This window comes from Capricornis sumatraensis, chromosome 3, assembly GCF_032405125.1.
Source record: "Capricornis sumatraensis isolate serow.1 chromosome 3, serow.2, whole genome shotgun sequence".
Classification (NCBI taxonomy): Eukaryota; Metazoa; Chordata; class Mammalia; order Artiodactyla; family Bovidae; genus Capricornis; species Capricornis sumatraensis.
This window is the reverse complement of record NC_091071.1, coordinates 139,702,660-139,715,987: the sequence shown is the minus strand read 5'-3', so window position 1 is coordinate 139,715,987 and position 13,328 is coordinate 139,702,660. Positions and strand designations below refer to the sequence as shown.

Here is a 13,328-nt window from a genome sequence, read left to right as displayed (position 1 = left end):
AGAGGAGTTTTAGGTTCACAGCAAAATTGGATGAAAAATACTGAGAGTTCCTATACACTTACTGTTTCCTGCCCCCTCCGACACACACAACCTCCCCCATTACCAACATCCCACATCAGAGCAGTCTATTTATTATAATAAACCTATATAGACACATCATTATTTCCCAAAGTCCATAGGTTACATGAGGGTTCACTCTTGCTGTTGTACATTCTATGGATTTGGACAAATGTCTAATGACGTGTATCCACCATTATATTAATAGTATCATACAGAAGAGCTTCACTGCCCTAGAAATCTTCTCTGATCTGCCTATGCATCTTTCCCTCCCACCTAACCCCTGGCAACCACTGATCTTTTCAGTTTTAGTTTTGCCTTTTATAGAATGTCATGTCGTTGGAATCATGCAGCATGTGGCCTTTTCAGATTGGTTTCCTTCACTTAGTAATATGTATTTAACTTTCTTCTATGTCTTTTTAGGGCTTGACAGTTCATTTCTTTTTGTGCATGCTAAGTCGCTTCAGTCGTGTCCAACTCGGAGCAACCCTATGGACTGTAGCCTCCAGGCTCCTCTGTCCCTGGGGATTCTCTAGGCAAGAATACTGGAGTGGGTTGCTGTGCCCTCCTCCATGGGATTGTCCCAACCCAGGATGGAACCCAGGTCTCCTATGTCTCCTGCCTTGGCAGGCAGGTTTTTAGTGCTGTCTGACATTCTGCTGGCTATATTACCACAGTTTATTCATCCATTCACCCACTGAAGGATATCTTGGTGGCTTCCAAGTTTTGGAAGTTATGAGTAAAGCTGCCATATACAGCTGTGTGCACTGTGTTGTGGACGTACGTTTTCAATTCATTTGGATCATACCACGGAGCATGTTTGCTAAATCACATGGCAAGAGCGTGTTTAATTTTGTAAGAAACTACCAAATGGTCTTCCGGAGTGACTGAAGTGACTGTGCCGTTTTGCGTTCTCTCCAGCAATGTTTCCTATGTTTATTTGCCACCTGTGTATCTTCTTTGGTGAGGTGTGTCCATTCAGGTCCTTTGTCCCTTTTAAAAATCAGGTTGTCTCTATGTTGTTGTTAACAAAGAGTTCTTTGTGTGTTTTAGATACCTGTGCTTTATCAGATATGTCTTTTACAAATATCTTCTCTCACTTTCTGCCTTGTCTTCTCCTTCTCTTGACATTATCTTTTGAAGAAGTTTTTAATTTTAATAAAGTATCAGTTCAGTTCAGTTGCTCAGTCGTGTCCGACTCTTTGTGACCCCATGAATTGCAGCACGCCAGGCCTCCCTGTCCATCACCAACTCCCGGAGTTCACTCAGACTCACGTCCATCGAGTCCGTGATGCCATCCAGCCATCTCATCCTCGGTCATCCCCTTCTCCTCCTGCCCCCAACCCCTCCCAGCATCGGAGTCTTTTCCAATGAGTCAACTCTTCGCGTGAGGTGGCCAAAGTATTGGAGTTTCAGCTTTAGCATCAGTCCTTCCAAAGAAATCCCAGGACTGATCTCCTTTAGAATGGACTGGTTGGATCTCCTTGCAGTCCAAGGGACTCTCAAGAGTCTTCTCCAACACCGCAGTTCAAAAGCATCAATTCTTCGGGTTATCAATTATTTACTTCATGGTTCACGTGTTTGGTGATGTATTTAAAAAATCATCACTGTTCCCAAATTCATCTAGGCTTTCTCCTACATTATCTTCTAGGAGTTTTATGGTTTTATATTTTACATTTTTAGGTCTATAATCCATTTTGAGTTAATTTTTGTAAAGAACGTAGGTCTGTGTCTAGATTCACTTTGTGTGTGTGTGTCCAATTGTTCCAGCACCATTTATTGGATTTTTTCAAATTTTTTTCCCTGCATCTACTGACATGATCATGTGGTTTTTTAATTTTTAGCCTATTGATACAATAGATTACATTATTTGGTTATCAAATGTTAAACTAGACTTGCATATCTGGGATAAATTCAGTCAGTGGGCTGGTGTATAATTCATTTCATACATTTTTGGATTTAATTTGCTAGTGTTTTGTGGTGGATTTTTACATCTATGTTCCTGAGAGATATTGATCTATAGTGTTTTTTCCCTCATGATGTCTTTGACTGGTTTTGATATTTGGTTGGCCTCAAAGAATGAATTAAAAAGTATTCCCTCTGCTTATATTTTTTAGATGAAATTGTAGAGATGTAACCTTTTCCTTAAATATTTCATAGAATTCACCAGTGAACCCATCTGGGCTTGGTGCTTTCTGTTTTGTAAGGTTATTAATTATTGATTCAATTTCTATAATATATATTCTTTGTTGCTTAGTTGCTAAGTCATGTCCGACTCTTTTGTGATCTCATGGACTGTTTAGCCCACCAGGTTCCTCTGTCCTTGGGATTTCCCAGGCAAGAATAATGGAGTGGATTGGGTTGCCATTTCCTTCTCCAGTGGAGCTTCCCAACTCAGGGATAGAACCCAGGTCTCCTGCATTGGCAGGTGGATTCTTTACCACTGAGCCACCTGGGAAGCCCATAATAGATATAGGCCTATGTAATAGATTGCCATATATGGCTTATATTTTAACAAACAGTTTGATAAAAGTATTCAATGCCTCTCCTTTGTGCCAGATATTGTGCCAGAACAATAATGCATACTATATGATTTATTCTCACTACAACTCTGTGAAATGTCATCATCCATGTTTTATAAAGAACGAAATTTGGCCAAGTGAAATCAGGTAACTTGCAGATAGTCACAGAGTTAGTAAGTCATAGAGCTAATTCTCTGTCTCCAAACCACACAAATGTTTGAGGAATGTTTTGGTTCCCTAACTAAAAGTCTTTACCTAAGTTAAAAGTAGGGTTATATTTTCATTATGAAAGCATAGTAATTGATCATTCATTTACCCAAAAACTATATTTGGAGTGATTTCTTTCTATGTTAAAAGCACTAGGAAATGAGTTTTTGGTGATGCTAGGGTGTGAACTTTTGGATAGAGAGAAAGAAATGTGTTAGTGATCTAATTAGCTAATGTTTCAATGATTTTATCTATTTTCTCACATTTTTTTTCTCTGAACATTCTGGCATTATATTTAGTCTCATTTTATAATCTGTAAAATGGGAATAATACCTTTCCAAGGGATTCTTATGAGGATTAAATTAGTTAGTCCATGTTTTAAAATAAACTAATCTCTGGAACTTAGTTAATGCTTAATGAATGTTAAAACACAGTAGGAATTCAAAACAGTGCTAAGTAAAAACCCTATTTTGCTACAATAACATTGAAAATAATAATTATATGGAGAATAATTTAGCCATCTAACTGATATTATCTTCAAACAATATCAAACTACAAAATATTTTGATAGAATAATTAAAACTCAACTTCCATTCATAGCTATATAACTCCAATGTAGAAATGACTACATTTAATTTTTTAATCTGCTCAATTAACACCATGTACCATAATAATCACCCACTGTAGTAGAAATCAATTTCTCTACACAATTCCATGCTTTTAATTGTTAATCATATTAATAATAATAATCTGAACTTAGCAGAAGCTCTTTATCTTCAAAACTGTAAATGTTTTATTGTTAAAAGAGTAGTACTTCATTTAGCTTGTCCAAGAAAAGCTCACAAGATATGATTGTCTAGATAATTAGTTAAAACAATGAAGTGAATTTTGAAAGGCTATTACAAGAAACAACTGCTATTAAAATTGTAACTGTTGTGGAGCAATACACTTTTCCACTCAAGGATGCATTTCTAATGCTTATCATTTATTCGATTTTTTAAGAAAACCAGAGTGCTTCAGAATGAACAATTTCAGTTTAAAAATACTATAAGTGTAATATTTTGAGGCTGATTATCTACAAAACGTATTAACATTTTATAGAGAAAACACATGCATCCCTTGGTGTGTTTAAAATTTAAAAAAATTCAACTTACCCGTAAATTTTCAGAAGCTCATTTCATCTGCTATTATCAAATAATCATCTAGTATATATATGTTATATTAACATTTGTTAACCCTTATTGGGCACTATATTCTAGGCATCAGTCTAAACATTTACATAATTATCTTATCTAATTCATTCAACAACCCAATAGGTAGGCACCCTTGGGACTCTATGCAAAAGTGATAACATAGTAATAGTAATAGAATACAGATTTCTTCCTTATAGAGCTTAAAATCTACTTAAGGAAGTGAGATATAAATACATGAAAAGCAAAATAACTTAGCTATTAAAAAATGTAAAGTGAGGTATGATAAGCTAGAGCCTAACTACCAATTAAATAGTGCACTAAGTGTATTGAGGACAGGAGAGGGAGAATTCCAAACTAAAGAGTAGCTGGTAATAATAACAACCAATATTTTACAAGCAATTATGCATGTCAGCACTGTTCTAACTCTATATATAATTCTAACAACAATCCTTAAGGTAAATACTAGTATCCTAGGTTGTTGGATTTTTTTTTTCTCCTCTGAAGATTTTGTTACGGAGGCTAAATTAGACATTTGCATGCAGGCTAAATCGCTTGTCATGTCCAACTCTTTGCTACCCCATGGGCTGTAGCCTGCCAGGCTCCTCTGTCCATAGGATTCTCCAGGCAAGAATACTGGAGGGGGTTGCCATGCCCTTCTCCCAGGATCTTCCTGACTTTGGGATCCAACCCACAAATCTCACATCTACCTGCACTGGCAGGGGGGTTCTTCACCACTAGCGCCACCTGGGAAGTCAAATTATACATTTATTATACTCTAGAAAATATGCATAAAAATGTTTATTAGCCTATTTTTTTTAAATTATCGATCTCTAATTTGGACTACAAAGAAAGCTAAATAAGTATTAGTACTGTAAGTGCATTGGGACCTAGTTTCAGCGCTTTTGCAGAATGGGGAGAGGAGAGGAAATGAAGCTAATAAGAGTCCTTTCAGCCCTTCGTTCTCACTGCTCACAATGACTGTCCAAATGGGAAAGGGGATCACTGCAGATGCTTTCTGGGACCAGGGATGGTGGTTGTTCAAGGCAGCACAGTTCTTTCCATCACACAGTTCAGCAAAGGTCTGTTTCAATCACAGTCATCTACTTGGTGACATAGGAAAGTGAATACACTAAAAAGCAGTCCTGGCAGCTGGTGAATTCCTGTTTCAACTGAGCTGGTATTCCCAGGCAATTTTACAACATGAAAGGGAATAAATGAAAGGTCACTGGACACTATCAAGCACCAACCTTCAAATTTGCCCCAGTTAAATGTCTGGAAAATGTGTGAGTATGATGCCTCCAGCATTGAATGACTGGGTGCATACAATATGCAAAAAAAGTAAACCATATGAGATTTGAATGAAAACCGCTAATATTAGAAGTGCTAATCATTTTACATGAAATTAAACACAATACTTATATCTCAAAACCCCAAATGTTACTTAGTTCAAACAACATATAAACCATATACTTAGAAAAGGCAGCTTCCTGTTTCCAGGCAATTTCTTGGGTGATGCATAATACATGTAGAGAGGGAAGGAAAAAGCTGGCTAATCCCCTGAATTATCACCAGTCTCATCTCACGATCAAATGAAAAGATTATTGTACGTTGTGTATTCTTTTTGAATAGGAATTCATAAAATGTTTAACAGAGAAAATGATCTCTTGGGGTACATTATTAATAAATACTGCAGATCAAAGATTGTCTGATGAAATTTTTTTTGGAATGTTGAAAGAGGCAAAAAATCCTAATGTATATTGAGGCAAATTTTGTATTTAAATACTTAGGAAACAGTTACATGAATATTTCATGACAGTAATGTATTTTCAATTTTTTTCCTTTCTTACAAAATTAACATTTGCTTATAAGTGGAAAATTTAGGAAGTAGAAAGAGAAGAAAAATAGAAAAGAGAAGGAAGGAATAATCCTCCCATCGTCTTGAGTTAACCACTGCATATATTCTGACATATTTCCCTTCAGGCTTTTATCAGTGCATATTTTTTTATAAACACAGTGCAAATTGTATCTACATATAATTTTGTATTTGCTTCTTTCTATTATATATTCTATCAGAGACATTTTCTCAAACTAATAGAAACTCATTATAAATATTTTTACTGACTGCATAGTATTTGACAGTAATTTCTGGAGCTTCCCAGGTGGTGTTAGTGGTAAAGAACTGCCTGCCAATGCAGGACATATAAGAGATAGGGGATCAGTCCCCAGGTTGGGAAGACCCCTTGGAAGAGGGCATGGAAACCCACTCCAGTATTCTTGCCTGGAAAATTCCATGGACAGAAGAGCCTGGTGGGCTACAGTCCAAAGGCTCACAAAGAGTTGGACATGACTGAGCATGCAGAAGCATCCATCCTTGATTCATAGTGCTAGATTCAAATGATTCTACATATTGGGAGTATGTAATATATATAATAGACCACCTCCCTAAATGATCAAGGGAAAGATTACAAAGCTTGTCATCCTTGTTAATTGTAGATTTTCTGGACTACTATTATATCAGATGTTCAAGCTGGTTTTAGAAAAGGCAGAGGAACCAGAGATCAAATTGCCAACATCCGCTGGATTGTCGAAAAAGCAAAAGAGTTCCAGAAAAACACCTATTTTTGCTTTATTGACTATGCCAAAGCCTTTGACTGTGTGGAACACAATAAACTGTGGAAAATTCTGAAAGAGATGGAAACATCAGACCACCTGACCTGCCTCTTGAGAAATCTGTACGCAGGTCAGGAAGCAACAGTTAGAACTGGACATGGAACAACATACTGGTTCCAAATAGGAAAAGGAATACGTCAAAGCTGTATATTGTCACCCTGCTTATTTAACTTATATGCAGAGTACATCATGAGAAATGCTGGGCTAGAGGAAGCACAAGCTGGAATCAAGATTGCTGGGAGAAATATCAATAACCTCAGATATGCAGATGACATCACCCTCATGGCAGAAAGTGAAGAACTAAAGAGCCTCTTGATGAAAGTGAAAGAGGAGAGTGAAAGAGTTGGCTTAAAGCTCAACATTCAGAAAACTAAGATCATGGCATCCAGTCCCATCACTTCAATTAGATGGGGAAACAGTGGAAACAGTGGCTGACTTTATTTTTTTGGGCTCCAAAATCACTGCAGATGGTGACTGCAGCCATGAAATTATAAGACGCTTACTCCTTGGAAAGAACGTTATGACCAACCTAGACAGCATATTCAAAAGCAGAGACATTACTTTGCCAGCAAAGGTCCGTCTAGCCAAGGCTATAGTTTTTCCAGTGGTCATGTATGGATGTGAGAGTTGGACTGTGAAGAAGGCTGAGCACCGAAGAATTGATGCTTTTGAAGTGTGGTATTGGAGAAGACTCTTGAGAGTCCCTTGGACTGCAAGGAGATCCAACCAGTCCATCCTAAAGGAGATCAGTCCTGGGTGTTCATTAGAAGGACTGATGTTGAAGCTGAAACTCCAATACTTTGGGCACCTGATGCGAAGAGCTGACTCATTTGAAAAGATCCTGATGCTGGAAGGGATTGGGGGCAGGAAGAGAAGGGGACGACAGAGGATGAGATGGCTGGATGGCATCACTGACTCAATGCACATGAATCTGAGTGAACTCCGGGAGTTGGTGATGGACAGGGAGGCCTGGCGTGCTGTGGTTCATGGGGTCGCAAAGAGTCGGACACAAGTAAGTGACTGAACTGAACTGAACTGATTACATCATACAAAGTATGTAAGGAGGATCAAAAATGGCAGCTAATCTATGTTTTGCGTTGGTCAGAGCCATATGAAAGTGGACATTATTTTATGTCAGTAAATAATAATGAAAATGAAAACCATCAGCAAGGACCAGGACTGGCAGATCTGGAATGTTCTGCTCAAATGCTGGGATGAGGGAGGGGCTGTGCACTGGAAGCCATCTTGTCTGATTCCCCATATCTGAGCCAAATCATTTCCATAATTTAACTTGGGCTTGTCAATCATTTTTAAAATAAAAATTTTATGTATCTCCTTTGTAGATATTTGCAAAATGAAGAATAATTGAGGGAAAAGGGAAAGAATTACCAGCCAAAGATAACAGTGTCCATTTTGGTAAATACCAGGTTTCTTTTATTTTTTCAAGCTTTTTTATTACATCTTGTATTCTGCATCTTTCTTTTAGCATAAAACATGTCTTTTCAAATGCTATTAATTTTTTCATAGTTATTATTCTAATGGATAAATAATATCCTACTGCCGTATGTCATGTATCAATATTTACATACCTTAATATGGGCCCCATAGGTTGTTTCCAAATGTTACAATATTTAATATCATGTTCATCTTATAAATAAAGCTATATCTCAGTGCATATGATTCTTTGCATAGCTTGTTTTCTCAATATAAATTTACAGAAGAAGGAATACCGGTTCAAAGAATATGTAAGTTTGCAGGTTTGTGATATTTTAAGCAAGTTTTTTCTTCCAATCAAAGTCCTGTGACATATGTAAGTATTTGTCTCTGATTTATGAATGAAGAATCTCAGAAGAAAAGATAAATGCAGTATCTATATGAAACCCAAGTAAAGTAATGAAAACATGAGATGGTGATGTAAACAGCTTTAGGTATCACATAGATCCTGGACTTCCTTTATGTATCTGAAATCAGACTGTCTATGAAGCTGAGGGACAGGCTGAGGTCATACAGTTAATCTAGGGCAAAAATTGGACTGGATTTCTCTGTTCAGTGAGAGCGTGTTTGCTGTAGGATTACATTAAACATGAAACTAAAGGGGAAACACTGTTTATAACCACATATGCATGCTGAGATATATTAAATGTGCAGAATATAAACTATGTATAATATTCAGTTCAGTTCAGTCACTCAGTCATGTCCGACTCTTTGCAACCCCATGAACTGCAGCACGCCAGGCCTCCATGTCCATCACCATCTCCCGGAGTTCACTCAGACTCACGTCCATCGAGTTTGTGATACCATCCAGCCATCTCATCCTCAGTCATCCCCTTCTCCTCCTGCCCCCAATCCTTCCCAGCATCAGAGTCTTTTCCAATGAGTCAACTCTTCACATGAGGTGGCCAAAGTACTGGAGCTTCAGCTTTAGCATCATTCCTTCCAAAGAAATCCCAGGGTTGATCTCCTTCAGAATGGACTGGTTTGATCTCCTTGCAGAACAAGGAACTCTCAAGAGTCTTCTCCAACGCCACAGTTCAAAAGCATCAATTCTTCAGTGCTCAGCCTTCTTCACAGTCCAACTCTCACATCCATACATGACCACTGGAAAAACCATAGCCTTGACTAGACAGACCTTAGTCGGCAAAGTAATGTCTCTGCTTTACAATATGCTTTCTAGGTTGGTCATAACTCTTCTTCCAAGGAGTAAGTGTCTTTTAATTTCATGGCTGCAGTCACCATCTGCAGTGATTTTGGAGCCCCAAAAAATAAAGTCTGACACTGTTTCCACTGTTTCCCCATCTATTTCCCATGAAGTGATGTGACCGGATGCCATGATCTTCGTTTTCTGAACGTTGAGCTTTAAGCCAACTTTTTCGCTCTCCTCTTTCACTTTCATCAAAAGGCTTTTTAGCTTCTCTTCACTTTCTGCCATAAGAGCGGTGTCATCTGCATATCTGAGGTTATTGATATTTCTCCCACCAATCTTGATTCCAGCTTGTGTTTCTTCCAGTCCAGCGTTTCTCATGATGTACTCTGCATAGAAGTTAAATAAGCAGGGTGACAATATACAGCCTTGATGTACTCCTTTTCCTATTTGGAACCAGTCTGTTGTTCCATGTCCAGTTCTAACTCTTGCTTCCTGACCTGCATACAGATTTCTCAAGAGGCAGTTTAGGTGGTCTGGTATTCCCATGTCTTTCAGAATTTTCCACAGTTTATTGTGTTCCACACAGTCAAAGGCTTTGGCATAGTCAATGAAGCAAAAATAGATGTTTTTCTGGAACTCTCTCACTTTTTCCATGATCCAGCAGATGTTGGCAATTTGATCTCTGATTCCTCTGCCTTTTCTAAAACCAGATTGAATATCAGGAAGTTCACGGTTCATGCATTGCTGAAGCCTGGCTTGGAGAATTTTGAACATTACTTTACTAGCATGTGAGATGAATGCAATTGTGCGGTAGTTTGAGCATTCTTTTGCATTGCCTTTCTTTGGGATTGGAATGAAAACTGACCTTTTCCAGTCCTGTGGCCACTGCTGAGTTTTCCAAATGTGCTGGCATATTGAGTGCAGCACTTTCACAGCATCATCTTTCAGGATTTGAAACAGCTCCACTGGAATTCCATCACCTCCACTAGCTTTGTTTGTAGTGATGCTTTCTAACGCCCACTTGACTTCACATTCCAAGATGTCTGGCTCTAGATTAGTGATCACATCCTCATGATTATCTGGGTCGTGATGCTCTTTTTTGTACAGTTCTTCCATGTATTCTTGCCACCTCTTCTTAATATCTTCTGCTTCTGTTAGGTCCATACCATTTCTGTCCTTTATTGAGCCCATCTTTGCATGAAATGTTCCCTTGGTATCTCTAATTTTCTTGAAGAGATCTCTGGTCTTTCCCATTCTGTTGTTTTCCTCTATATCTTTGCATTGATCGCTGAAGAAGGCTTTCTTATCTCTTCTTGCTATTCTTTGGAACTCTGCATTCAGATGCTTATATCTTTCCTTTTCTCCTTTGCTTTTCACCTCTCTTCTTTTCATAGCTATTTGTAAGGCCTCCTCAGACAGCCAGTTTGCTTTTCTGCATTTCTTTTCCATGGGGATGGTCTTGATCCCTGTCTCCTGTACAATGTCATGAATATACTTTATGTTGAAACTACACATACACACAATGTTTAATATATATTATATATTCAAAAAAGTTATTATGAGTGGAGAAAGAACACAAAATGGGTAAATGACATGAATGAGCAATTTATAAACTGATAAAATGAGTAATAAATAAGACAAAATACTTAACCTTATAAGAAATCAACAAAATGAAGTATAAGTAACTGTGGCTATTCACTTCTCAAATTGGAAAATGCTTAAAAAGTGCTTTCATACACTGTAGTTGGAAGTGTAAACTGATGCAGTTTTTCTAGAGCACTTTGGCAATATGTAGCAAGATTCTTGAGTTTTTTGTAGCCTCTAACCCAGTGATTCCACTTCTTATTTAGGGAAATTATTTTAAAAATTGCAACAATAACAACAAAAATTATCATATGGCTGGATGTGCACCACAGCATTATGTATAAAATGACAGTAGAAATCACTCTGCCTTATAGGGTAGCAATGATGGAATATTATTAGTGATTGCATTATGTTTTCAATAAGTTATGAATGCCATAAGAGATTTTGTATAAGACAACTCAACTGAAAATTGTTTGCAGTAGTACTATATGCTTAATTAGCTATTCACTATCTATTCAAAAACATCAACAGTAATTATGTCTTAGTGAAATTGTTTGTTAGTTTTAAACACTTAAAACATTTTTTGAATAATTAGAATAATGTGATTTATAATGTAGAAATTATGTAAATGAAGGATATAGAATTTTCATTACAGTTTTCTTTTTTTCAATTACAAAATATGACATATCTATTGGTATTTATCATACACTGTGCTAGGAAATCTTTGTTGAAGATCTATATTTTTACTTAAAGATTATTAGAGTAATGCTCTGGAGAAGGGAGTGGCTCACTCCAATATTCTTGCCTGGAGAATCCCACGGACAGAGGAGCCTGGTGGGCTACGATGCATGGGGTTGTAAAGGATTGGACACGACTGAAGTAACTTAGCAGCAGCAGCAGCAGCAGAGTAACACTCAGTTTGATTCCTGGGTTGGGAAGAGCCCCTGGAAAAGTATTCTTGCCTGAAGAATTCCATGGACAGAGGAGCTTGGCAAGCTACAGTCCACGGGGTTGCAAAGAGCCAGACATGACTGAGAGACTAACACACACACACACAGAGTAATACTCAATGGTAAAATTTCAGTCATTATTATTCTCATTACATGGTGGTGTGTGTAATGGGTAGGAAGAGTGGAGAATCCAACTGCACTGATATTAAAAAGAAGCTTTGCATTTAGACAATCCAAATCATACCAGTCACCCCTCCTTCCACCTCATACTCACCTATCATATCCCAACCAACCAGGAACCAGCATACCCAACAGATAAAAGGTTCCAAGCAGAGGTTTCATTGTTCTGTAAAGAAAGCTAGAAAATCCTGTGCTTCTCGTGCAGGTCAGTGGATCCTGTGTCTCTGAGAATGCATAAGGGCATAAGTTCCCACAATCAAGATAAGATAAGTCAGTTACTGGATGTCTCTGTAGAAGTTAATATGTGAGCAGTTGCTTCATTAAATCCCATCATGTCTTCAAACAGCTTTTTTTAAATAGTGGAAAATTATTTGACTTTTTTCTTCTTTAAAACCAACTTTATCAAAGCTCTTGGCTCCCCCAGATGCAGAAAGAAGTTTCTCCCCAGTGTAAAGTCCTCAGTTCTAGGAATTCCCATCACCCATATTCACGAGCAGACTACTCCTGTTCTTTCTTCCACACAAGTCACTGAGTATAATAAGGGGTGTGTCTTCTCTTGAAGAATCTAAGCTACTCCATTTTGTTAACAGAAAAACATTTTGTAAGGTTCCAGGAAAAGAGCCTTTGGAAATCCCCTGACCTCACCCCACCACCCATGAGCCAATTGGACCCCAGACCAGAATCTCCTGACTTACGTTCAGGAACTTGTGGTCTACCTAGGTGTGGAGGAGCTGGAAAGCTTTGAGCAAATACTGAAAATGTATTTGCTCCACTCTTGACGAAGGTTGGAAGGTGGAATGAGCATAACAAAGTGTTATGAGCGTTCACTGAGTGCCTGAGGCTGGGAACGGATAACGAAGGGTTATACACCCGGCCTTAAGGCGTTCGAAGGCTTCCTTCTGACCACCTGTTTCTGAGAGCAAGGACTGTTGTTTCATGATAAGACTCCCTTTAGAGTTTCGCCAAAGCTATGTTATGGCTTGGGCGGTGGGAACTATATTTTATGCTTAAATGCTTTGATGTTTATCTGAAATGGCTACGTGCAAGTCTGTCTTATGCTCTATTCCCTGAAAATTATAAAACTACACAACTGGATAATAAACTTTGTCAGTCCACTAGAGGCTGTCCCTGAATGTCCTTTTCAGAGTGCGGTTCTCTGAGCCTTACACTATGTAATAGGGACCAATCAAAAACCAACACACAACCCTTTGAAAGAAAGTGACCAATCAGACGTCCCCCTACCTAGAAATTCTTTTTTTTCATGAACACTCCCTAGATAAGCAATGTAATCCAAAACCCAGGGCTCCTCCCTATAGCTGCT

The 13,328-nt window shown here is 38.1% G+C and overlaps 1 protein-coding gene across 1 annotated transcript in view; it reads right to left on the bottom strand.

The window, feature by feature from the left end:
* CPO (carboxypeptidase O) overlaps positions 1-12,169 on the bottom strand; it is a 32,470-nt gene extending 20,301 nt beyond the window's left edge. The window contains exon 1 of the mRNA XM_068969606.1: positions 12,102-12,169. Within this exon, the coding sequence (XP_068825707.1) occupies positions 12,102-12,169 (68 nt within the window). The remainder of the gene's footprint in view (positions 1-12,101) is intronic.
* Between the last annotated feature and the right edge of the window lie 1,159 nt (positions 12,170-13,328).